At 51.8% G+C, this 22,782-nt stretch overlaps 13 protein-coding genes across 13 annotated transcripts; 6 read left to right on the plus strand and 7 right to left on the minus strand.

Annotated features, from left to right (window-relative positions):
• Positions 1–259: 259 nt before the first annotated feature.
• COCVIDRAFT_26901 (hypothetical protein) lies at positions 260–607 on the plus strand (the record flags this gene model as incomplete). Its single annotated transcript, XM_014700878.1, has 2 exons — positions 260–440; positions 492–607. The coding sequence occupies 2 exons, from the start codon at positions 260–262 to the stop codon at positions 605–607; spliced, it is 297 nt and encodes a 98-aa protein (XP_014556364.1).
• A 283-nt stretch (positions 608–890) lies between these two features.
• Positions 891–1,931, minus strand: COCVIDRAFT_26902 (hypothetical protein; the record flags this gene model as incomplete). The annotated part of the gene is made up of 4 exons (XM_014700879.1): positions 891–1,032; positions 1,081–1,508; positions 1,569–1,688; positions 1,755–1,931. 4 exons carry the CDS (start codon positions 1,929–1,931, stop codon positions 891–893), a joined length of 867 nt encoding a protein of 288 aa, XP_014556365.1.
• Positions 1,932–2,582: 651 nt separating this feature from the next.
• Positions 2,583–4,595, minus strand: COCVIDRAFT_99970 (hypothetical protein; the record flags this gene model as incomplete). Its single annotated transcript, XM_014700880.1, has 3 exons — positions 2,583–3,970; positions 4,053–4,119; positions 4,188–4,595. The coding sequence occupies 3 exons, from the start codon at positions 4,593–4,595 to the stop codon at positions 2,583–2,585; spliced, it is 1,863 nt and encodes a 620-aa protein (XP_014556366.1).
• A 941-nt stretch (positions 4,596–5,536) lies between these two features.
• Positions 5,537–5,878, minus strand: COCVIDRAFT_16253 (hypothetical protein; the record flags this gene model as incomplete). The annotated part of the gene is made up of 1 exon (XM_014700816.1): positions 5,537–5,878. The coding sequence occupies one exon, from the start codon at positions 5,876–5,878 to the stop codon at positions 5,537–5,539; it is 342 nt and encodes a 113-aa protein (XP_014556302.1).
• Positions 5,879–6,660: 782 nt separating this feature from the next.
• Positions 6,661–7,482, plus strand: COCVIDRAFT_26904 (hypothetical protein; the record flags this gene model as incomplete). Its single annotated transcript, XM_014700881.1, has 6 exons — positions 6,661–6,680; positions 6,729–6,801; positions 6,887–6,993; positions 7,081–7,211; positions 7,263–7,286; positions 7,337–7,482. The coding sequence occupies 6 exons, from the start codon at positions 6,661–6,663 to the stop codon at positions 7,480–7,482; spliced, it is 501 nt and encodes a 166-aa protein (XP_014556367.1).
• Positions 7,483–8,505: 1,023 nt separating this feature from the next.
• On the plus strand, positions 8,506–10,831 carry COCVIDRAFT_100030 (hypothetical protein; the record flags this gene model as incomplete). Its single annotated transcript, XM_014700882.1, has 2 exons — positions 8,506–8,700; positions 8,963–10,831. The coding sequence occupies 2 exons, from the start codon at positions 8,506–8,508 to the stop codon at positions 10,829–10,831; spliced, it is 2,064 nt and encodes a 687-aa protein (XP_014556368.1).
• A 359-nt stretch (positions 10,832–11,190) lies between these two features.
• COCVIDRAFT_62737 (hypothetical protein) lies at positions 11,191–11,694 on the minus strand (the record flags this gene model as incomplete). Its single annotated transcript, XM_014700883.1, has 1 exon — positions 11,191–11,694. A coding segment is annotated over one exon (504 nt), but the record flags the coding sequence as incomplete, so codon positions are not given.
• Positions 11,695–12,331: 637 nt separating this feature from the next.
• On the minus strand, positions 12,332–13,874 carry COCVIDRAFT_99975 (hypothetical protein; the record flags this gene model as incomplete). Its single annotated transcript, XM_014700884.1, has 6 exons — positions 12,332–12,425; positions 12,473–12,542; positions 12,589–13,208; positions 13,256–13,374; positions 13,433–13,492; positions 13,545–13,874. 6 exons carry the CDS (start codon positions 13,872–13,874, stop codon positions 12,332–12,334), a joined length of 1,293 nt encoding a protein of 430 aa, XP_014556370.1.
• Positions 13,875–14,052: 178 nt separating this feature from the next.
• Positions 14,053–15,646, plus strand: COCVIDRAFT_99993 (hypothetical protein; the record flags this gene model as incomplete). The annotated part of the gene is made up of 3 exons (XM_014700885.1): positions 14,053–14,362; positions 14,411–15,381; positions 15,437–15,646. The coding sequence occupies 3 exons, from the start codon at positions 14,053–14,055 to the stop codon at positions 15,644–15,646; spliced, it is 1,491 nt and encodes a 496-aa protein (XP_014556371.1).
• Positions 15,647–15,716: 70 nt separating this feature from the next.
• Positions 15,717–16,746, minus strand: COCVIDRAFT_100118 (hypothetical protein; the record flags this gene model as incomplete). The annotated part of the gene is made up of 2 exons (XM_014700886.1): positions 15,717–16,639; positions 16,710–16,746. 2 exons carry the CDS (start codon positions 16,744–16,746, stop codon positions 15,717–15,719), a joined length of 960 nt encoding a protein of 319 aa, XP_014556372.1.
• A 325-nt stretch (positions 16,747–17,071) lies between these two features.
• COCVIDRAFT_26910 (hypothetical protein) lies at positions 17,072–17,817 on the plus strand (the record flags this gene model as incomplete). The annotated part of the gene is made up of 3 exons (XM_014700887.1): positions 17,072–17,168; positions 17,242–17,580; positions 17,660–17,817. The coding sequence occupies 3 exons, from the start codon at positions 17,072–17,074 to the stop codon at positions 17,815–17,817; spliced, it is 594 nt and encodes a 197-aa protein (XP_014556373.1).
• A 227-nt stretch (positions 17,818–18,044) lies between these two features.
• COCVIDRAFT_100014 (hypothetical protein) lies at positions 18,045–19,531 on the minus strand (the record flags this gene model as incomplete). The annotated part of the gene is made up of 4 exons (XM_014700888.1): positions 18,045–18,399; positions 18,461–18,680; positions 18,757–19,104; positions 19,333–19,531. 4 exons carry the CDS (start codon positions 19,529–19,531, stop codon positions 18,045–18,047), a joined length of 1,122 nt encoding a protein of 373 aa, XP_014556374.1.
• A 1,980-nt stretch (positions 19,532–21,511) lies between these two features.
• Positions 21,512–21,697, plus strand: COCVIDRAFT_99944 (hypothetical protein; the record flags this gene model as incomplete). Its single annotated transcript, XM_014700889.1, has 1 exon — positions 21,512–21,697. One exon carries the CDS (start codon positions 21,512–21,514, stop codon positions 21,695–21,697), a length of 186 nt encoding a protein of 61 aa, XP_014556375.1.
• Between the last annotated feature and the right edge of the window lie 1,085 nt (positions 21,698–22,782).

Below are 22,782 nucleotides of genomic sequence, written 5' to 3' on the forward strand. Positions count from 1 at the left end.
TGCCCTATGACGGAGGCGGTACGTACGGCGGGCTGTTTGGTGGGGGGGAAAGAGCGCAACGTGTCTGAACCACCCGCCGTAGCCTGGCAGGAAATCTCGAGCACGGACTCATGGCGGAAGTGCGACTGGAGAGATTGAGAACGCCCATTGCGACTTCGACCTTCTCCTACCGGACACTCACAGGTACGTCGTCGCATCCTCACGCACTCAGCAATTGCTACAACGTTATCTCGACAGGCCCCGCCTTTCCGTCGCCGCCATGATCACCAGGTTCCTTACCGACGTTCGCGTAACCTTCAATCCCTTCTCCCCGCGCTCAAAACCCGCCCGGCTCTTCCTCTCCCTCATACCACCGGATGCGCGCTCAGATGGCATGAAGATTGAGTCCAAGATGCTGCCACGGCACAGCAAGGAGCCTGCGACCTTGGGTGTCAAGTTCAGTATGTATTCCTTGCCTAGTTTGCAGAACACAGGCTGATCCATATGTGCAGAAGATGGCAAGGAAATGAACCTGGACCTCACAAACATGCGCATCCCACAAGTCGTCGAGGAGGTGGATAGACATTCACGGTCACTGGCACGAAAGGAGGAGCTAGCGGGCAATTAAAGGCCCAATTTCATGCAAACAATTGTACATATACACGTCCACAAAAAGCACAGGCTGGCGTCATGGTGGCTTTTTCGTTGAGGCTTTCGCGAAACGATTTCATGATTTCTACTAATTTTTCTCTACTGCTCTGTATGGGTACATGATGCACTTGTATCTGCCATTTACCGCAGTATTTGCCATAAAAGACATCCAGGCTAGCCATCAGACATTGTCGATGCAGTATCGCACATTGCCGCTTGCCCGAAATTCACTCCATGGCCATGGCGGGCAACCGTTGGACTTAGTTGGATGGGGCACCAGAGATGTAGAACCACTTGTCGATGCTGGGGTCGATGGGAGCAGGTGCCTTGTTCTCGCCAGTGGGAATGTTGAGCGAGCTGGCGTCAGCGCGGTCTGGCGAGTTTGAAACGGTGGTGTTGGTGCTACCAGTCAATTAGTCACAGTCAGGGAGAGGATTGATGCACACATACAGGCTGATCTCATCCTTGGGGGTCTTTCCAGTGATGAGCTTCTCCCAAGCCTCAGCACACTCGCGGACAATGTCCATGGCGTACTTCTTGTTCTTGCACTCGCCAGAGAAGGCAAACTGGTTCTCGGGCTTGCCATCTGGGATCTTGTAGATGCGGAACCACTCATTTGTGGCACGGAGGAGACCGGGCAGGTGGCGCTCGACATCCTCGACGTCGTTGAGCTTGGGGGCCAATGGGTCGTTTACGTTGATGACCATGATCTTCCAGTCGGTCTCGCCCTCATCGAGCAGAGCCATGACACCGAGGACCTTGACCTGGATAACCTCGCCGGGCTTGGCGACGAGCTCACCAATCTCGCACACGTCGAGCGGGTCGTTGTCGCCCTTGGCCTTGGTCTCCTGGTGGACGACATTGGGGTCCTCCCAGGTCTATGCAACATCAGTATTCGTGTGTGTGTGCAGGCCGATATCGGAATCGCATCATCGTACCTGGGGGAAGGCACCGTAGTTCCAGAGGTAGCCCTTGTGGGGGAAGCAGTTCCTCACGTAGCGGAGCTTGCCCTTCTTGATGTCCTGCTTGATGGGGTTGAGGGGCTCCTCCTTGGAGATCTGGACACAGGGTCAGCGTGCTGCAATTCTCAAGACGACTGAGAGGGTCAATTGCAGGCTGCATACCTCCATCTTGGCATTGGTCCAGCGGGGCACCTCAACGACCATGTTGAGGATGGTCTGCTGCTCGTTGGCGTAGAGGGGGATGTCGTGCCATGGCGAGACGAGCTGGCCGTCCTTCTCGATGAAGATGCGGTGCTCGAGCGTGTTGGCTGCGGCAATCTTGCGGGTGGTGTAAGACATGGTGGGCGACGTCTTCGTGGCAGCTGTGTGGAGAGCTGTGGAAGAGGAAGGGGTGTTTAGATGGCCTGCTAGTTGACGAGCCCTCGAGTTGATTTTGTCGTTGAGGGGTCTAGTGGGGCTGCCGGCAGGCGGGGAGCTGTGTTGGGATGGCGGCGCCACTGTGACGAACGTCACCGCTGGCTGTCTGCATGAGACGGCCAACGACAGGTGAAAAGAAAATATTGGCCGAGAGCTTAGTGTACGGCCAGGACGGAGCTGCAACACAGCGCGAGGGGCGGGCATATAGGCAATCTGATTTCAGACGGCGGTCAAAGCATAGCCGATGTCCTTTCCGTGCGATAGCCCAGGCCCGAGGATGGAAAAACGACGACGCTGTGGAGCGCATGCCCGAGCTTCCCCAGCTGCCAGTGCTAAAGTAGTACCGAGTGCACAGACACACCGCCCACTTTGCCCGCTAGCCTACTGTGTAACTCTTGCCAACACGAAGCAACCATCTAGACATGTACCAAATCATCTGAGAGGCCCTCGGGACAGTCGTCCATGCGCGTGTACATGCTTTTGATATCTACGCATACTCGATTCATTGCCGTCCGGTGAGGCACATGGCATTCATAAGCAATATGGCATTGACGCGAGGCAGCCCTCTCGGCTTCAATACAACTTATTTGGCCGCCAGAACCCAGGGGCCACATCATGGTTGTTGCTAGGCCAAGAATCCTCACCAATGTGGTCTACCCCAAAGGCCCCCTCAGCCACATACATTTCGTTGCTGTCTCCCAACTCATTCAAGATACTTGCCTCTATTGTATCATTCCAACCAACATCGTTGTAACATATTGCCATGTCATCGTCCATGTACTCTTGCTCGAAAGCCCATGGATCGTCGCCGAGGGCCTCATTGCCTGAAACCCTCAATGGTTGATATTGGTGTTGTTCCTGTTGCTCATAGATACTAGGACCAGAAAATGTCGGTTGTACATGATATTGGACAGGTAGCTGAGCAAACCGTACAGTGGGAATACGCTGCGTCGGCATATGCCAACTTGTCCGGCGCGGTTGATCTGCCGATTGCATCGGGAGCAAGTGCTCTGATCTGTTGGCGCCATTTCTTGGTGACGGAGCTGCCCGACGTTGGTTGTAGAGGGTATCTTTACAGACTTGGAGAACCTTTTCCAGATCTGAGGACGTTTCCTGGTCTTCACCGCAGTTGTTGTAGCCATCATCTAAAACCTGATGCTGGCTGACGGGACGTATTTCTCTTAGAATTGACGACTTTCCAAACCGTGGACTGTTTGAGCGATTTGCCGCCAACACTAGACCCGCGTCCGTACTCGGATAGGCGGGCACGGCAGGTGGCATTGATGACGATGAGTAAGCTGTACCAGTGGGTTGAAGCTTCGCAGAGCGGTCTACAAGGTTCACTCGTTTTGGAGACGATGCCTGTTGAGGACAGGACTGCGACCTAGACATTCTACTGTGAGATGGAGCGAGGGAGGATACTCGGAAATATCCTGCCGTGTCGTCTGTAGTCTGCTTGGCGACTGAAGGAAGCTCTGGCTGTTTGAAAGTTCTTTCTGGTCTCTTCATCTTGGACTTGCAATGCCCGTAGCGATCCGAGTCATGCCATTCGTGAGGCGCGTCATCATCGGCTTGATGGTGTGCTGACATGGTGCTCAGTGCTCGAATGGATGCAGACCACGACACACAACGAGTGCTCTCGTGTCGAGGATATTGGATATCAGAATGTGGAAGAAACATTCGATCAGCAGGCTTGACGGTGGATATCGCCACATCAGTCGTTGGGCTATAACAATGATGACGCCGCTTCTTCTCACGTACGCTACTATGGCTAGCAGGCTTGTCTTGAACCTTTTGCGCCAGCGTATGGCGATCTGTGGTGAAGAAGGTGGAAATCTCTCCGTCTTTGGTGTGCGTGTGATCTATCTTGCGCTTCTTCCTGGGAACATCCGGCTGGGGCGGGGGCTTTGGTTCTTCGTGCTTCTGCAAAAACTTCATTTCGGAAAAGACAAGATCGGGCACTGTTACAATGTCAGTTGGGTTGGGTGTTTCATTCTGTCTCCAAGTAGACGAGGGTATCTACGGTGGCTCTGGAATACCTACAGCCACGGCCTCGGACTGCAATTGACGTCCGACCTTTGTTGAACAAGCCCAGCTCTGGAGGCTTCAACTATAGCAGCCATCAGTACATTGCTGTGTGAGGTGTGATTCTAGGTTGCTGCTGCATGGAGATCATACAGTAAGCCGATCCCCTGATACATTCTTGGCTTTGAAGTTTCGCACTACTTGGCTAGACTTTTCAACCTTCCTCCGTCTCGACTTGTGTCGTGCTTTTTTCGAGGAGTTGTTACGTCCTGCATGTTCGGGCTTGTTTGGCTCGTAGCGTTCGGGACGTGTCTTCCGCCTGGGTTTGCGAGCATAGAGACTGCTCGTTGAAGAGGCACTGGATGAAGCAACAAGAACATCACGGGCAGTTTGTTTTCTGGCCCTTTGCTGGACAGGGGAATCTTGCAAAGGGAGAGGCTCGAGTAAAGAGCTGCCGGACTTTGCTCGCCTTGGCAAACGCTTGGGCTTGGACTTGGGCTTGCAAGCATCTTGAGGGACTGGGTGCTGCTCGGTCTCCTCCAACCACTTCAGGATGTCCATTGTGGGCCGTTGGGTGTACGTGTGGTGTTTCGGGGCTTCTAATAATGAGTGGATATGGTGGTATTCAGTGTGTCATTGTATTCGAGTGTCGTCAGGTGGTCTGGCGGAGGTCGTTCCATGTTGGACATGGAAGAGGGGGCGATGAGAAATCACCCGCCCGACTTGAGACGTGCCTGCCGTTGGAGGGAGGGTGATGATACATGCCTAGAGCTTAAGGCAGGTACGGTGGACGTGGAAGATTGGCTAGTGTCTGTCTCATGAGAGGGAAAGCACGAGTGATTAGACAGAGAAAGAGCAGGCCGGCATGTTTGCAACATTTATTTGCTAGAAGCGACATTGTTAACCACGACCCAGTTCCGGCGCTGATAACGAGACATGCTATGGTTGCTTGATATGACGGCTGTGGGATAGTTCTGGGGCAAACCCTGCTAGAAGTGTAGAGATGTGTACGCTGCTTTAACAGCAGCAAGAGCCGAGTCCAACCGGCGTGCAGGCGTGAGTCATTTACAAACAGACGGGATCCGGATTGAGAAGGAGAATTTTAGTCTTGGTTGGGTTGTTTGGTAGAGTGTGCTGGGCGATGGGGCATGCTGGGGCAGGTCCGAGAGGGCAGCATCCGTGCCGTGAGTACATGTTATATATTGCAATGCCGCCAGCCGACGGTTTGATGCCAAGACGTCGGGCTGCAGACTGCGCGACGAGAATGCGGCCATGTCGAGTTTGTATGATGCGTATATCTATGTATATATATATATGCATAGGTAGTTTAATTACATGTGTGTATACATGTGTAATAGATGAGGTGTTTTGTAGCCTCAAAGAACAAGAAAAGAAAACAAGAGTCGCGGCACAGTGGGTATTGTAGGTAGGGCACGGTAGTGTACGCTAAAGTAGATCATCTGCTGGTGCAATGGTGGCGAGCTATCAAAGGCCGAGAGGGCTTAGGCCCGATCCCCACAGCATCTGACTAGTGATGGCGACTTGATAAGCTTCTTTGAACCACCACCCTGTGGTCCAATGCCCGGCCTTGGTTGAGGGTTTGGGACGACAGTGCGCGACGTGGACCAAAGCCACGCGCGAAGATCACTGCTGCGCTGAGTAGTAGCCAACATGTTCGCGGGGCAGACACAGGCATTGCATGCATGCACCTGGCCTGGCACTGGCGCTGGCACTGTCGCCGTGGGCCGTGGGCCCAATGGCCGTGTGTCGAGGCCATGCCGGCAGTGTGTGCGACCAAGGCAAGGCAGAGCAAGAGGGAAAACCCATGGGCCGGGGGCAGACATGGCACCTATCAGAAAATTGCTCTGCTCTGCCCTCGCTCTGGCTCGCCGACAGCCCTGCAATTGGGCAATGCTTAGGCTCGAGCTAGACACGGCCTGCATGTCCCCAGCATGAACAGACAGACACGGGACACACTAGGGCGAACCTGCCTGTCAACCGGCGTGAGGCAGAGCCAGTCTCTTGCTGCCGTCATTGTCAGCTGCAGCCTGCAGGGCATCTCCCGGCTGCGAAACACCGTGGCTGCAAGAGCCGTACGCTGCATGGGCATGGGCATTGGCTCTGCCTCTCTTCATCCCACCCACACCCACAGGCTCTGCTCTGCTGCTCGCAGTCCGTGCGCCCGTCCTGTCGACTTGGATACAGTTAGCGCTCTTTCACCTGCCACACACTGGAGGGGTACTCATATCACACTGCCCTGCCCCGCCAAACCCACACGTTGCTCGCCATTTGTGCTCCTCTGCCTTGCGCCATCCTCCTCTTTCCCTCTCTCTTACTCTTACTCTTACTCTCAACCATATTACATACATACATACATACACCAACTCTATCCAGCCCCGTGCTACTACTATACCAAATGTTCGTCCCGTCACATTGCTACCTACTACTACTGCCTCCTGCTCAAGAAGCCGCCATGGATTCCGAGTCTTGCTCGGCCTCTCCTTTTGTCATGCACCACTTCTGTCAATCCATGTCTTGAGCTTTTCTGTATCCCGCGCATTGCTTTTGACCTGCGAGAGCCACTATTGAGACCGTTCAGTGTTCGATCAAGACATCGCCCCCCAACATGGCCAAGCTCTTTATTGGGTAAGTGTGCAGTCCCTCTCCAGTCCCCACGTGGCTGACCTATAGCAGAGGCCTTGCCTGGCATACCGACGACCAGACTTTGCGCTCAAAGTTTGAGGAGTTCGGCCCAGTCGAAGAAGCTGTAAGTCACTGACGGCCCACCACTGCCCACCACTGCCCATCACTGCCCACCACCATGCACACATGTCATACTTAGTCTACTACAGGTTGTCGTCAAGGACCGCGATACTGGTCGCAGCCGAGGCTTTGGCTTTGTCCGCTATGCCCAGGAGACTGAGGCCGATGCTGCCATGCAAGCCATGAACAACGAGGAGTATGCAGTCCACGCATTTCATGTCCTCGTCTGAGAGACTTTGGATACATGCCCCGGCCAGCAAAAGAAATGCGCTGACCTCTCCAGGTTCGACGGACGTAGGATCCGTGTCGACAAGGCCTCCGACCGCCCTGGTGGTGGTGGTGGCGGCGGTGCTCCCCGAGGCGGCGGCTATGGAGGCGGAGGCGGATACCGCGGAGGTTACGGTGGAGGACAAGGTACGGGTTCCACAGTCAGATGGCTTGAAATCTTACTAACCATACTACTAGGCTATGGTGGAGGCGGCGGCCGTGGTAAGCTCTCAACATCTACTCCTTGGGGACTAACAATCTGACTATACAAGAAGGGTACGGCGGCGGCGGTGGCGGCAACTGGGGCCCTTCACAAGGCGGCGGCGGCGGCTACCAATCTCGCGGTGGCTACGGCGGTGGTGGCCAGGGAGGAGGCTATGGCGGACAAGAAGGCGGCCAAGGCCAGCAGCAATGGTAGAGAGCCTGACGGCCTCTTTGCCCCCGCGATTTTGTGCTTGGAGTAGGTACTATGAGGGATGCGATTACCTTGGTAGCTTAGGCCGAAGTTGGCCCTTGGGTCTAGACCTGTGTCTAGACGACGAGGGGGGGTTTCCGGGCGCGGCCGTTTGCATGAGCGTGATATGTAATGTTTGGGGATGGCAATGAGGGGTGGTTGGTACTGAGAGATGAGATACCCATTGAGTCAGGAGGTGCTGCTGCTCTGTCCTTGTCATATGCGGATGACTTTGGTCTATTTACAAACTTTCGTTAACTGGTTTTACACGGCCGTAGCCACTCTGCGTGCATGCCCAACTGGGTCGTCTGGATGGCTGGGCGAGGCTCAGAGGGAGTGTGTATGGTACGAGTAGGTGTCGGTATGCAACGGCAATGAGGCTCTGCGGTACCTAGACAGCAGAAGAAAACCTCGGGAACAGACGGTGCTCCGATCGCCATGGCGTCTTGCGCACACTCTGCAATCTTCACTACACACACTCACACATGGGCATGCATAATCCGCTCTTGTGCACAACGACGCAATGCCCAGAGGCTCGAGGCCGGCTAAAAGCACGCATTGTGACGGTCGTTGCATGCTGCATACCTAGTCGCTCACCATTTCCACTCAAGCTGCAGCAGAGACGCGTCTGGTGAATATGCAACTATCTGCACGGCCATGGAGGGGGGGGGGGGGAGATGGACTGGGCAGCCCTCACGCACATGCGGGCCCCCCTTGGCTTGGTGGTTACTTTTGCTTTGCTGCTTTGCTGCTGCTGCCTGGCAAGGCCATGTTCTACTCACTGACCAACAAGCCCCAAAGTGTACCTACTCCCCTAGCGAGGCACACGCCTCACTCACTGCTGTCTGACGGCCTCGCCGACCCCGCATCCTTCCCTCTTCCCCTACTATTTACCCCATCGCCGATTACGCAGCATAGTCAATTACGTCTGGATTACCCTACTGTTTCGGCCATAGCTGCTGGCCCTACAACAAAAGCATCCACAATATGAAAAATCGAATAGCGTCGGACCAAGCCGCCGCCCCTGTCTACCCTCGACGGCCCCAAACTGCCTCGCGTGTCCTATCGGCGGCTTTCGTCACTCTCGTCTGCTTCGCAGCCCTCAACACTATATTTCCTGCATCCAAGACACGGCATGTCCTCTTGCCTCTGCAGGAAAAGCCTGCTTTTGAATGGGACGAGGTATGGAAGTGTCCATTTGCCCATCGTCACACCGCACCCTACACGTGCGTCTGCACCTTCTCATATCGACACAATATCCCTCCGCCAAGTCCTGCACCAGACCGCTACTATGCTCCAGAAATGTTTTGCCCTAGGCGAGCTGCTTGTTGCAAACTAGTGCATCCCACTCTTTCTCATTGATTTTGTTTTACTGCATTGGGTAGTCGACTTCCATCTCGTCTTGATTCCACAAAACAAAATACATCAGTTAATCAAAGCCCAGATATCGGCGAGTGAACATCTACAATTTCACAAATGCTTCAACGGGTTTGAATGCGCCAAACTAAAGCTGCCATTGGACTACTTTAATGGCGCTTACCCCAATCACTCCGTTAGTATCGCCATCACAAAGGTACCTGCTGTAGTGCCAGTTAGTGATCCACGTTATGGTGGTCCTATCCTGACAAATCCCGGCGGACCAGGTGGAGCAGGCGCCGCGTTTGCCCTCACTGCAGGAAAAGCACTACAACTTCTTGTCGACTCGGACGAGCCTCCCAACATTGCTTCTAGTGACGCAAAATACTTTGATATCATTGGATTCGACCCTCGCGGCATTGGTCGGACGGAACCTGCTGCACGATGTATGCCGGATCGCCCTTCAGCATGGTCCTGGAATTTAAGGGAAGCCGATGAAGGCCTTCTTGGAAGTTCAGATGCAGCCCTGGGGAGACTTTGGTCCATGACGCATGCTTTTGGTGCATCTTGCAAACTTGCCGACCAAGGCCAGAGTGGTCCGGACATCAAGCGATACATGTCCACAGCATTTGTTGCCCGAGACATGCTCGAGATTGCTGAGAGGCACGCCGAATACGTTGCAAACGAGGCCGCTCAAGTTTCCGCTAGAGATTCCGGCAAGCGACATGTACATCATAACACTACGTATGTTCCAGGACAGATCAAGCTGCAATACTGGGGCTTCTCGTATGGAACCTACCTCGGATACACATTTGCCTCCATGTTTCCTGACCGTGTTGGGCGTTTGGTCCTTGACGGAGTCGTCAGTTCACTTGAGTACAATCACTCGCAGGGCAATGGCAGTCTTGTAGACTCGGAGAAAGCGTTATCATCCTTTTACACATTTTGCTTCAACTCTGGTCCCAAACACTGCCCATTAGCGACGGTAAACTCCAATGTCACCGATATTCAAGAGCGCGTCCTGCGAATTGTAGACTCCCTATATCACGACCCACTGCCAATCGTTTCGCTCGACGGGCCTGAATTTCTAACATGGTCCGATATCAAGATGCTGCTATTCAGCTCCGTGTACCAGCCTCGCATCATGTTTCCATACATTTCCCGGATCCTTGCAGCCATTGAGGCAGGAAGTGGCAGTGAACTCAACCAGCTAGCCCAGACCTACCGCTACACCCACGTATACTCTTGTCCTGCGGGTCATGTTTCTGATTCCAATGACCCAAGTTCTTCCATTGTATCCACAATCTCCATTCTCTGCAGCGACGGCGTTGAACAAGGCTATCTCACAAAAGACGAATTCGCCGCCTATTGGCAACTTGTAGAATCCGTATCGCCCACCTTTGGAGCTTACTGGTCTATGCTCCGAATGCGCTGTGCAGCATGGAATATCCGCGCGAACCATAGATTCGAGGGCCCCTTTGGTGCCAATAATACCTCTAACCCCATCTTGTTTATATCTAACACGGCAGACCCTGTTACTCCGCTGAATAGCGGTCGGTACATGAGCAACCTATTTCCTGGTAGCAGTCTACTTGTAAGTGACCATGCGGGTCACTGCACGCTGTCTGGACCTGACAATTGTATTTTCGAACGCGTGAGAAGCTACCTCCATACGGGAGAGATACCAGTGTCGGGAACAGTTTGTGTTCCACCTCCGAGTCCTTTTTCACTCAACTCAACAAGACCGGATTCGCCGTTTTATGACCCTTCGCTCAAGAGTGCAGGGCTTATCGTCACACAAGAGCATGATTTAGATACCAAGCAGCGCCGGCTTCGTGATGCAGGTATCAGACTACACAAGGCCGTTACTGAGAGTGGTATGATGGGTTTGGATATGCCAGGTGCTGAGAAGATGAAGCGTGTGATCCGCCTTGCTAGTGGGGATCATGAATGGTGATGTTCAAGTACGAGATGACACTTTTGGCCTGAACAGTCGTTTGGTTATTATTGCATGATTATAGTAGGAGTTACTTAGAGTAGAAGTTCGTCTTCTTGTCATGCTGGTGTTTACGTTGTTTGGAGTTTTCATCTTTCCTTCCTAGACCTATGATATAAAAGGACAATAACCAATACTGGGAGAGGAAAAAAAACCCCCTTTTTTTTTGCAACAAACTACCAAACATCAAAGAGCATCATGCTTCAAAACCCAACTCCACGTTATGCCAACGCTCAAACAGTCCAAAAAANCCCCCCCCCCCCTCCACCTCTTCATTTCAACCCCCTCGGCTCCCCAAAAACCTTCCCCCTCCTCCTCTCCTCCTCCTCCCTCCTAACCTCCCACCTCACTTTATTCCCCAAAATCTCAATCTGCCGCTCATACTCCCACCGCGGCGTCTCGGCGCCCCTCATGCCTACAAACCGTGCAAACATCCTCATCTTGACCTTGACCCGCTCCAACTTGCTCAACTTGCAGTCGTCGGGTAATTCGTCGCTTGTGTCGAGGAAAGGGTGGCTCCAGTTCATGGTGGAGGGGTAGGCGGAGGTTAGGTGGGTCAAGGGCGGGATTTGCGAGTAGAAGGTTGCGAGGGTGTCGAGTTGGGGTTCGGTGAGGAGGAAGAGGTGGAGGAGGGTGCGGGGGAAGGAGGGCGCTGCGTCGTAGCTTGTCGCGTGCACTATGGGGGCGATGCTGAGGCGCATTTGCGAGATTTTGTTGGCGAGGCGTGGGTTGCCGAGTTTGACGCGGCGCTCGAGGCGAGTCTGGAGGCGGCGTTGGGCGAGCGTCTGGGTCGGGTTTTGGCGGTAGAGTTTGCTGATGCCATCTGTTTTGTTGAACCCGGTGGTTTTGCTTGGTGGAACTGTCTTTTTTTCTGGTTTCCCCATATTTTTTTTTAAAAAAAATTCCGATTTTATCTTGCTGGATGGTACGAAATGTGTTTTTTTTTGGTGCAACAGAAACACGTGTGTGTGATGCGTGGTATAGAGCTATCCGCCAACGATGGACAGCGAGAAAACGAGGATGCCTTCTGTAGTATACAAAGCCGGTTCAAACAGACAAAGCGTGGGTCAGAAGAGAATGGGTATTGTGAAAATCTTGCTCTTTGTTAGGACACACACAGGCTTAAGATGCTGATTCCTTTTCTGGCCAAATCAAAATGCGTTGTGAAAAGAAGCATCTTTGTCTTTCTTCATCACGTACTCATCGCACTCGAGGTTCGTAATGGAGTGTTGTTTCTACGCAATGTCGCATATTCCACAAAAACGGCGATGGCAGAGGGGATGTGTGTGCTCGTCCTCGGTACGTACGCTGCAACGTCCTGGTTGATGGCGCGATCTAGTCGTACATTCTCATCTTCAGCATGCGGGTGGTGATGAGCTTTTTTTGAATGGCATTAGTGGGCATCACAGAGAAGAACCTTGGGGAAGGACTCCAATCAGAAAGTAACGAGAAGACACTGTCTCAGGCATTGATGATGGCTTCTAGGGACACATCGCTGTCCACACCACCGATGGGCTCGGTACTCTTCCAAAACTTGCTCAAGTGCCTTGCGCCACTGAATAAATGTTAGCATCATGCCAATTTTGTGGGGGATTGTCTTACCTATCGCATAGTATTGTGACGATACGATGACCAGGTCCGAGACTCTTTGCGAGCTTCGCAGCAGCGACACCTTTAACAAATCAGCACTGCCTATGCTTGAGCGCTTCAAAACTTACAGTTTACAGCACTAGAGCTTCCCACAAAGATTCCATCATGCTCGACTAACCACCGCGCCATAGAGATGGCCTGTTCGTCCGTCACTCTGATTGCATCATCAATCAATTCTCGCCCAACGTCAAAGTTGTGGGTTACTCGGTTGATGCCTATGCCTTCAACTATCGTATCCACCTGATGGCGTCGCCGTGTTCCTTCTCGCTCCTTGGGATCAAACATGACGCCATACTTGACACGGTTGAATAGACCACTACCTGGAGGGTCGGCAAGAACTACCTTGAGATTAGGCAGCTTGGATCTTAGAAACATGGCGACGCCAGAAATCGTTCCTCCTGTACCAGCGCCACTAACAAAGGCATCCAGACGGCGACCGGTTTGTTCGTAGATTTCAGGACCTGTACCAGTAAAATGTGCACGCCAATTCGCTTCTGTTTCGAATTGGTCGGCAAACAGGCCCCGTCCCGGCTTTTCAGTGCTGGCAGTGTGTTCTTCAGCTCGTGATCGTGCAAGATTGACGAATTGCTTCTGGTCCACAATAGGCGCCGGTCTCACTCTTTCTACCTCAGCACCGAGCTTCAGGAGCAAATCTGATTTTTCGATTGCCATGTCGTTTGGCATGCAACTTCGAGTTGTTAGCCAGTATTCTTGAATGGCAGCCAACGAACTGACATGTGTGCTTTATAGCCTCGTGCTCTGCATATTGCTGCTAATGAAATACCCGTGCTTCCCACTGTCCCTTCATATATGGTATCACCCGAGTGTGGAATAAGAAGCCCCTTTTGCTCAGCCTGTGTGATGTTGAGCAAAAACATGCGATGTTTTCAATACCCAGCACTACCAGCTTACCATTTCAATTATACTAAGTGCCACTCGGTCTTTGGGACTGTTACCTGCCCCATTGAGAAACTGAAAACTACACATCAGTAAGGCATTTTGTGAAAACTATTGATTTGCATACCTCCGCTTTTGCTAGTATATCGCAGCCTGTGTATTCAGAAAGCGACTTAATCTTGATGAGGGGGGTGTTGCCAATGCATCCTTCGATGCCCTCCTTGATAGATCCTTTACCATTTTCTAATGAACGCTCAATCCCTAAGAGGCCCTTCTTCAACTCTTCTAAGTCATTTACTTTTGCTAGTTGTAAGAGCAAATTTTGCTGTTGGGCAAGGAGTGAGTGACTATTTGCAGCATCATTTTTTTCTCCAGCCAATCTTTTGTTGTATGCAGCTGTGGCGGCTATTCCTAACAGAAAAGCCCCTACTATGTAATATCTGGAGCGATCGGACATGGTTGGTGCATGGAAAGATGCAGATGGTCAAGTACTAGCGAAAGAGGGCCAGAAGCGGAGCTGTGGCATGCCCGTCTTGGCATCACTGCCCGCAAAGCTCACCCACGTGGGTCCGCGCGAAGACTGCCAGCGCCTCCGACGCCGTCGCATACGAGTTGCGACGATTGTTCTGGTGCCAATGGACTCGCCGCTCGTCAATCGCCTCTTTCGCCAATTATTCTCGCACCGGGCGTCGCAATGCCTGGCCCGCGGAGGTCGACCAGCGCTCGCTGCTGCCTGCATTCCACACCACCAAAGACGGACAAAAGCCACTCGGTTGGGTGAGGGCGAGACGCGAAGGGAAAGCAGATGGACACCAAGGAAAAATGCATTTCCGCATGAGAGAAGCGAAGAGTTCGAGAGATACCCAATGGTCACCTCAGATATGTTGCGGACTAGGAGGGAAAGACCGCGGCGAGTCAAGATGCTGCTACGAGACTTTATAGAGGGTAGGCAGTCTCTGTACTGGAGGATTAAACATACTGACCCGTCTCCAGACAGCCTGTACAACCCAAACTACGGCTACTTCTCCAAACAAGTCGTCATCTTCTCGCCAGGCGACCCGTTCGACTTCAACTCCATGGGCTCCGAGCACGAATTCTTCCAGCAATTACGACATCGCTACACTGCCTTCGAGGATGAGCTGGATTATAGAGAGCCAAACGACCTGCGACAACTATGGCATACTCCTACCGAGTTGTTCTCTCCCTACTATGGAGAAGCAATTGCACGCTATCTCGTCGAAGACTACAAGTACAACTTCTATCCATATCACGACTTGAACATATATGAGATGGGCGCGGGAAACGGCACTATGATGCTGAACATACTTGATTTTATCAGAGATGTGCATCCCGAAGTGTATGAACGGACAAAGTACAAAATTATCGAAATCTCCAGTCAACTTGCCGACTTGCAACAGAAAGGGCTGGGTCACTCGGCATACGCAAGAGGCCATGCGGACAAGGTGGAGATTGTCAACCGCAGCATCTTTGACTGGAACACCTACGTCTCCTCGCCCTGCTACTTCCTTGCGCTCGAGGTCTTTGACAACTTTGCACACGATGCCCTAAAGTACGACTTCGAGACTGGCCTGCCCTATCAGTCGCACGTCGTCATAGATGCCCGAGGTGAACTCTTCGAGTATTATTCACGCACCCTTGACCCTCTTGTAAGCCAGTTCCTCGAAAGAAGGCATGCTGCATGCTCCTCGTATCGGCACCCGCTCCAAGGCTCACGGCTCATGCACAACTTGAGGAGTTTGATTCCGTTCCGATCAAACATGAGTGTGCCAGAGTACATACCCACGAGGCTGATGCAATTCTTCTACATGTTGTATGAAAAATTCCCAAATCATAAGTTGGTCAGCAGTGATTTCCACAAGCTAGGCGATGCGGTGGAAGGTATCAATGCTCCTGTTGTGCAGACTAGGTATAAGAGAGAAATGATTCTTGTCTCTACGCCTCTTGTAAGTCGATTCACCCACCGGAGTTTGCTGTGTTTTCTATACTAACAGCAATCAGGTTCACCAAGGCTACTTTGACATTCTCTTCCCTACCGACTTTGAAGTCATGGAACCAATGTATACAGCCATTACAGGGCGGTTCGCGCGCACCTATCTACACGAGGATTTTATGGCCGGCAGAGCAGACATTGCGGAGACGACCACGAAGAATGGCGACAATCCGCTGTTGAGTTGGTACAAGAACGCAAGTGTCATGATTACTGTGTAAAGCTCAAGCATGGGAGATTGGGCTGGTCAGGACGAGCATGTATGATTACAGATTCCAAGATACTAGTGCATTACTCAGGTTCTTGGTCTTTCCAACGGTTTTTTACTGCATCAACATCCATTTCACACACCTCAGCATGTCTCAGCACCGCATGCGCCTTCTTAACGACAGGCGCATCGATCATCTTACCATCCAGTGTCCATGCTCCTCGCCCCGCTTGACTGGCTTTCTCATCTGCGATGACTATCCTCGCAGCCCACTCGAGCTCTTTTTCTCCTGGGCTAAATGCCTTGTGGCATACAGCAACCTGACTTGGATGTATGCATTGCTTGCCATTGAAGCCCATGCCCTTTCCATTCAGACACTCCTCCTCAAGTGTCTTCAGTCCTTCTTCACCCTTGTAGCTCGTGCATACCAGATCAATCGTGCTCGGAAGTTCGGCTGCACGTGCTGCTGTCGCAATCGCACTGCGCGCATACAGGAACTCTGTGAGAGACGGAGTTCGTGTGAGACTCATGTCCTTTGCAAAGTCCTCTGCTGCAAAGACAAGACCCGAGAGGTAGGGTGACGCTGCGCATATCGAGCTCAGGTTCTGCACAGCCTTTGCGCTCTCTATCAATGCTATTATGCGCACTGGATCCCTTTGTCCCTTTTGTCCTGTGCTTGGATGCCGTGCTGGACTTAGATGCCTTATCACATCCGTCACGAAGTGCAGGTCTGCGGCGCTTTCACACTTGGGAAGCATAATGGCATCCAGATACTCACCCTTGAGCACCTCTGTCAAGTCGTCCAGGGCGAGACCAGTGTCGACGCTGTTTATCCTCACACACATTTCTTTTATACCAGCAGGTCGCTGTTTGCTAAGGATGTCGCGAAGGTTGGAGCGAGCGGCGGGCTTCATGTGAGGCGCAACGCTGTCTTCGAGGTCGTATGTTACATTGTCGGCATGCATAGCGAAAGACTTTTCCAGCATCTTCTTAGACGATGCAGGTACTATGTTGCGACATGTTAGGATAGAGATATCGCACGGATGTTATATAGGAGGGCAATGGAGGGGACATACCATACATGCAGGCCCTTCGAATGATTGGCGCTGCCATTGTGACTCTTGATCGTCTATACAGCAGACAATATAACTTGAAATGATACTTCCGAAGCTCAAATAAAAGCAAAGCAATCCCAATGGCCGTTTACATAGCTCGGATGATCCCCAGACCCTATGACGTGCGGGGAACTATTGGAGAGCGCCCGCCGCGCCGGCAGCCACTACTACTAGCTCAAACGCCGAATGGCCGACGCGTCGCCCGCCCAGGGAAAGCCACGTGAAGCTCATCTTCACCCATCTTGAAGGATCCCCACCCTACCACCAATTGTCGTCTCCCCGCGCGCGCAAAGACGAGAAAAAAGAGAGAGAGAGGAAAAAAAATGGAAACCGCACAACAAGAGCCAGCGCCCGGCTCCCTGAGCTGGAGACTCAGCAGCCATCCCATCACCCTGCTTACCTTCCTCTTCTTCCGCACATGTACGTACATGTATACGTATCCATACGAAACCACCCCCAAACCCGCACATACAACTGACTCTTCCAAACAAAGCCTCCCTCGTAGTCTACCTCCTAGGCCTCCGCCTCCTAACCTCCAACTTTGTCCTCATCTTCATCATCACCATCCTGCTCCTCGCTATGGATTTCTACTACCTTAAGAACATTGCGGGCCGCCGCCTTGTCGGGCTGCGCTGGTGGAATGAAGTCGATGCCAGCACGGGCGATGGGCGATGGGTGTTTGAGAGTCTGGATCAGGATACGAGTTCGCGCCAGATTAATGCGACGGACAAGCGCTTCTTTTGGCTGGCGCTGTATGCGCAGCCGGTGCTGTGGGTTGTGCTGGCGATTGTTGCGCTGGTTAGCCTCGAGTTTATTTGGTTGACGCTTGTGGGTGAGTTATATGGGTGCTTTTTTTTTCTTATGAAGTTTGGTGGAGAGAAGGAGAGACAAAGCTAATGGTTACGATGCAGTTATCGCGCTCGTTCTTACGATTACGAATACCCTTGCTTTCTCGCGGTGCGACAAGTTTAGTCAGGCTTCGGGTTTCGCTTCAAACGCCATGTACGGATCCGGTCTTGCGCGGAATCTGGCGGGTGGAATGATCTCGAGTCTGTTCAGCAGACGGTGATAGCATACGGTGTGGAGAAAGGCGCATGGGTTTTCTTCCTCCATTTCAAGCTTGCGTGAAATCAAAAAAAGATGAGGATGACGTATAATTAGACACGGGAAAAAATGTCGTTTTTTTTTACTTGGAGTCTATTGCATACATACCCCATTATCGATCTGTCCATAGTCTAAGGTTGGTTGTTCTACTACACACATCTTGACAGCCTGGAGTCTCAAATCTCTTTCAACTCAATATCCCCTCTTCCGGTTGACCTCGTTGATCAAATGACCACCACTTCTCTCATGCTTGATGTTCTCAATCAGCAACTGCAACGCACGGTCGACGTACACATCCGATGATCCGCTACAGTGCGGCGTAATGAGTACATTGGGAGCATCCCAGAGTGGGTCGTCCTCGGGCAACGGCTCAGGATCCGTCACATCTAGTGCAGCGCCCTTGATTTGCTCGGTTTCCAGAGCGGTAATAAGAGCCTTTTGATCGATGATTTGGCCACGCGCAATGTTGACGACGTAGGTCCCCTTGGGGTTAGATTTGTGCAAGAGTTCGAATTCCGGCGTTGAAAAGAGATGTGTTGTGTCTTTGCTATTTTGGTCATTAGCTTTCTACTTTACCCCATACTCTAAATATTTTAGTTTATACTTACGTCAATGGCACAGCTATGACTAGCAGATCAATCTCCTGCTTCAAAAACTCGTGAATGTGTTCTTTCTCTGTCCCGCTGAACCATGCACTGGGGATACTGCCATCCGGGTCGCCAGTGCCAGGCACAATGTACCCGTTATCGTGCTTGGACTCTGGGGTATTGCGTGGAGATGCCGTGTACGCTATTACATCCATGCCCATTGCTTTCGCTACGCGGGCGACTGTATGACAGGAAGAAATAAATGGTCAGTATACATAAAGAAATTCACGCGAAAAAGGAATGAATGCTGGGCATACCTTGTCGACCAATGCTCCCATAACCCAAGATTCCAACTCTCTTACCCACACGATCACTAACATCCATGCCCACCCTCTGATCCCAGACCTTCTTCTTCTGGTTATCATACAGCTTTGTGTAGTTATGGCTGTGCACGAGGTCCATCATGATAACCCACTCTGCAATTTGCGGGCCGTGAACGCCGTTAGCCGAGCATAGCGGGATCTTCGAGTCCGTGTAGATAGGGTGATTGGCAACGTGGTTTGTGCCTGCTGAGACGAATTGGATGAACTTGGCGGAGGGAATAGACGAGGCGTCGGGTGGGAGCCAGAAGAGGGTTACTAGGTAGCTTGCGCGCTGGAGAGCTTCTGAGAGAATAGGTTAGTTTGGGGCGGTGAATGCCAAGGACAAGGATGGCTTTGAATGGGTTGAAGAAAAGGTAAGTATGGGGTCATGCGGGGACTCTGTCGAATCCTCCGATACCAAACCATTTCCCCGGACCCAAAACGGTCTCAAAAAGAAAAGGCATGGTCGGGGATCGCTTGCTCCCGCAGAAAATGTCCGGCACATTGCTGTTGTGTTTTTTCTTAACATACCTTCAGACACATCCACTGGTTCCATCTTTCCATTCGCATACTTGGTATGATAATACTTGACCTCCACATCACCAAACGCTTCTTTCAACTCTTTGATGCCGGCCGAAGCTTGGTCTTCCGGCCATGGTAATGTACAGAGCACCAGTTCTTTTTCTTTTGACGCGCTGCCACGGACGGTGATGTTCGGTCCGCCTCCCATCGCAACCATGCTAGCGTATATCCGAGGTCCTCAAGCAAAGAGTAGGGTTATAAGTTTGCTTTGCCTTTTGTTCCAACTCTTGTGAATAATGCAAACGTGGGAGCTTGGAACGAAGCTCTTGTATCGTATCAGATTGGAGGTTCGCAGTAATGACAATGACAATTGGAGTGAGGGGAGAGAACGGCCCGATACGCGCAATGGTGGGGTGGCCAGCCTTTGGGTCTAACTAGCGGTGACGTTTGCTTAAGTCCGAAGGCCCATAACGCCATAAGTAGCGGAATTACGACTTGATGCGGAGACATGCTGATGCTTTTTGTCAGCATGTCTTAAAATTGAAGATGACGATGAGTAAGTACAACCTACACTCGAAGATTCGATTGGTGTTGTATTGTGCTGTGCTGTGCTGTGCTGTGCTGTGCTACGAAGACATATGGATGATGGAAACGAGACGATGTATGTCTAGTTTTCGCTGTTTACTTGGTATCGTGAGATTACGGACCTCGCCATATGTGTGTTCCGGTGGTTTGTTTTGTTACAAAGATTCAACAGAGAAGAACATTATTCCTCTACTATGCAAGGAGAGATGGATGGGATGAACTGCCCACACAGGCAAGTGTTACACAGCACTGCGGACAACCAGCACGCATTAAGCCTACTAGCATAGGCCAGCGTAAAGGTCTAATTAATTATGATGTACATAGGGATCTGAAAAGCTTGTGCAAGATCTCCTATGCTTGGGTGTTCATCACGTGTTTTGAATCATGAGCATCTTGGCTTCGGCTTCATCCACTACTGTCTTTCCACCCCGCTATACACAGTAGACGCGCCGCATGCATAGCTTCTCTTCCACCCCCTTTTGACATCATCACTACGTCGCTTAAACCAGACGCATGCATGACCACCTTGCACTGATAAAGTATCCAACAAACATACCCAAGAGATGCAGGCGAAGTGGCCTAACGTGCAGTCACAGAGTCCCAAACTCTCGACATACCCAGCATGCATATGCAGGGGGCAGCGGGGTCTGAGACGTGTTTCTAAAGTTCCTTTGTCTGCTCTGCGTGGTGGCACGACGAAGCCCTGTCTTCTATGGACCGGCAGTCGGGATCATGCCACTCCACCAAGACTTCGAATGCTGGCCTGGCGAGCAAGAAGAACATGGGTTTGCTTCTTTCTTGTCTTATCCTCACGTAAGCTCCATAGAAGATGCTTGCGCTAGAATTAGGCAAAGCATAGAGAGTTCCTTTGCGTAGCGGCTCCTCTTTCCCCCAGGATGCTCCCGTCTTCATCTCGCTTGCACACGCGAGGACGATGAACGAGCCTTGCACTGAGCCTTGCTGATGACAAGACGAGTCTCTTTCAGCACCCTCGAATCCGTTCCTCCACAGCCGCACGCACACTCGGCGTAAGCCGCTTATCTGGTCCGCGGGCCAGAAACCCGTTCTTGCGAGTTCGTGCCGAGAATGCGTGCAGGTCCGGCTAGTGCTCCGCGCCAAGACAGTTACCGGTCTTCAGTACAACCACAGGCAGGGAGCCGTTAGGCTGTGGATTTGCGCCCCCACAAAACGGTTGTCAAAGGAATTACCTACTCTTTTCATGGGATTCCTCCGCGTCTCTTTGCATCCAGTCACGCGTCTTTCCGGTGAACCATGTTGTGGGAACCGGAGCATTGCTCCACACTCTTGTTGAGGAGGATGTGCCAAGGGAAAGGAGAAGTGCTGGAATTTTGCCTCCTCTCACGTAAGGCAAGCAAAAGAAAGCAGAAGAAGAAAGGTAAAATAAAGTGGAATTACTGCATGCCTGGCCAGATGGAGCGCGCAGATACTGCGTGACTGCAGTGCAAAGGCTTGCATGACATTGATAGCGACTACTTACTACCGTGTCTGTGGGTACCTGTTACTATTTCGTGATAGTACACCTACAAGATGCGGAAGCGGCCGAATGGCTGGCCCCGATTCAGTATAGATAGTCAATAATAGCATGGCGGAGAATGAGGCGTCAGCACGGCAAAAGGTTGATTTGTCGAAGTATGAAGACGATCGACAGATGTCATCGTCTACTTGTTTCCGTATTGGACGGAGTAGAGCCGACAATTTTGACCGGATGAGAGTCACTGACGGATGCGACGGAGGGTCCCCTGATGGCCATGGGAGCGCTAGGGCTTAGCTCTCAATTGCCACGTTTTTTCCTTGGCCCCTTTCTCTTCTTACATCGGCCATGTTCTTACGCGATGTTCTCAAGCGTACGCGATGTCCTGTCTACAGAGTAGATCGGCATTTCAAACGTGGCTCATTTAGCCATATTGCCGGGTGTGTGGTCGGCCCCACATCTTCCAACGAACCTACTTGAGACGGCGTTTGGACCTTTACACGCCTTGTGCGCAAGTTGATGGTTCTTTGTCAGTCATGACAGAGAGGGCGTCTTCCGTCTTCCGACTTCCGTCCCGACTCGCCTCCTCAGTTTCACGAGTATTTTTAGTTTGTCCATGGAAAGTTTGGCCTTGTGAACGGGTAATAGTCGATTTATTACTATAGCTTTGGCGGGCTTGGGCGCTCGCGAAGAAAAATAAATAGAGTTATGCAACTCTGCAACTAAGTTTTGGCTATATGCAATGACGGTCTTGAAACATAGGAAAGATCTCTGAAACAAGGCCTAGGCCGAGTGCGCTGTATAGCGGTAAAAAAGTTGCTTGGCCACTTTACGCGGCAGCATGAAAGACCAAGTGCGAAAAGTCAAGGAAGGCCTGTGCTGCGTAATGCACACACAGCCATCCGTGAAGGTAATTGGTGGAAGCGAATCCAAGCCATTGTCTATCGTGTACACTGTGTGTGTTGGGGTATGCGAATTTTATGCGGCCATGGACAGGTAAGGAAACGTTTTAGTTGAGTATTGGACGCCGTCTACTGAATGGCGGCTGGTGCGAGGGCCAAGGGCCAGGATGAATGGCGCATAATGTTGTGCAACCAGTAGTGGTATGTAGTAACACAGCATTGTAGTCAAGCCAGCTTGTGACTGTAATCCATGTATCTCGCAGAGCGCATGGTGTTGGTTCGACAATCAGATGCAGATGCAGATGCACGTGAAAGGTATCAACGTCCCCGCCGTGATATTGCAAGTCGGTGTTGCGGTCGCGTGCGGTAGAATGGTGCGCGGCTAAATCTGACGGTAGAAACGAGTGCGCCATGGAGGACCCTGTATGTGGAATTCTAGTACGAAAATCGTTTTGGAAAGAGGAAAATAATGATTTTTAC

Source organism: Bipolaris victoriae (assembly GCF_000527765.1).
Source record: "Bipolaris victoriae FI3 unplaced genomic scaffold scaffold_45, whole genome shotgun sequence".
Taxonomy (NCBI): Eukaryota; Fungi; Ascomycota; class Dothideomycetes; order Pleosporales; family Pleosporaceae; genus Bipolaris; species Bipolaris victoriae.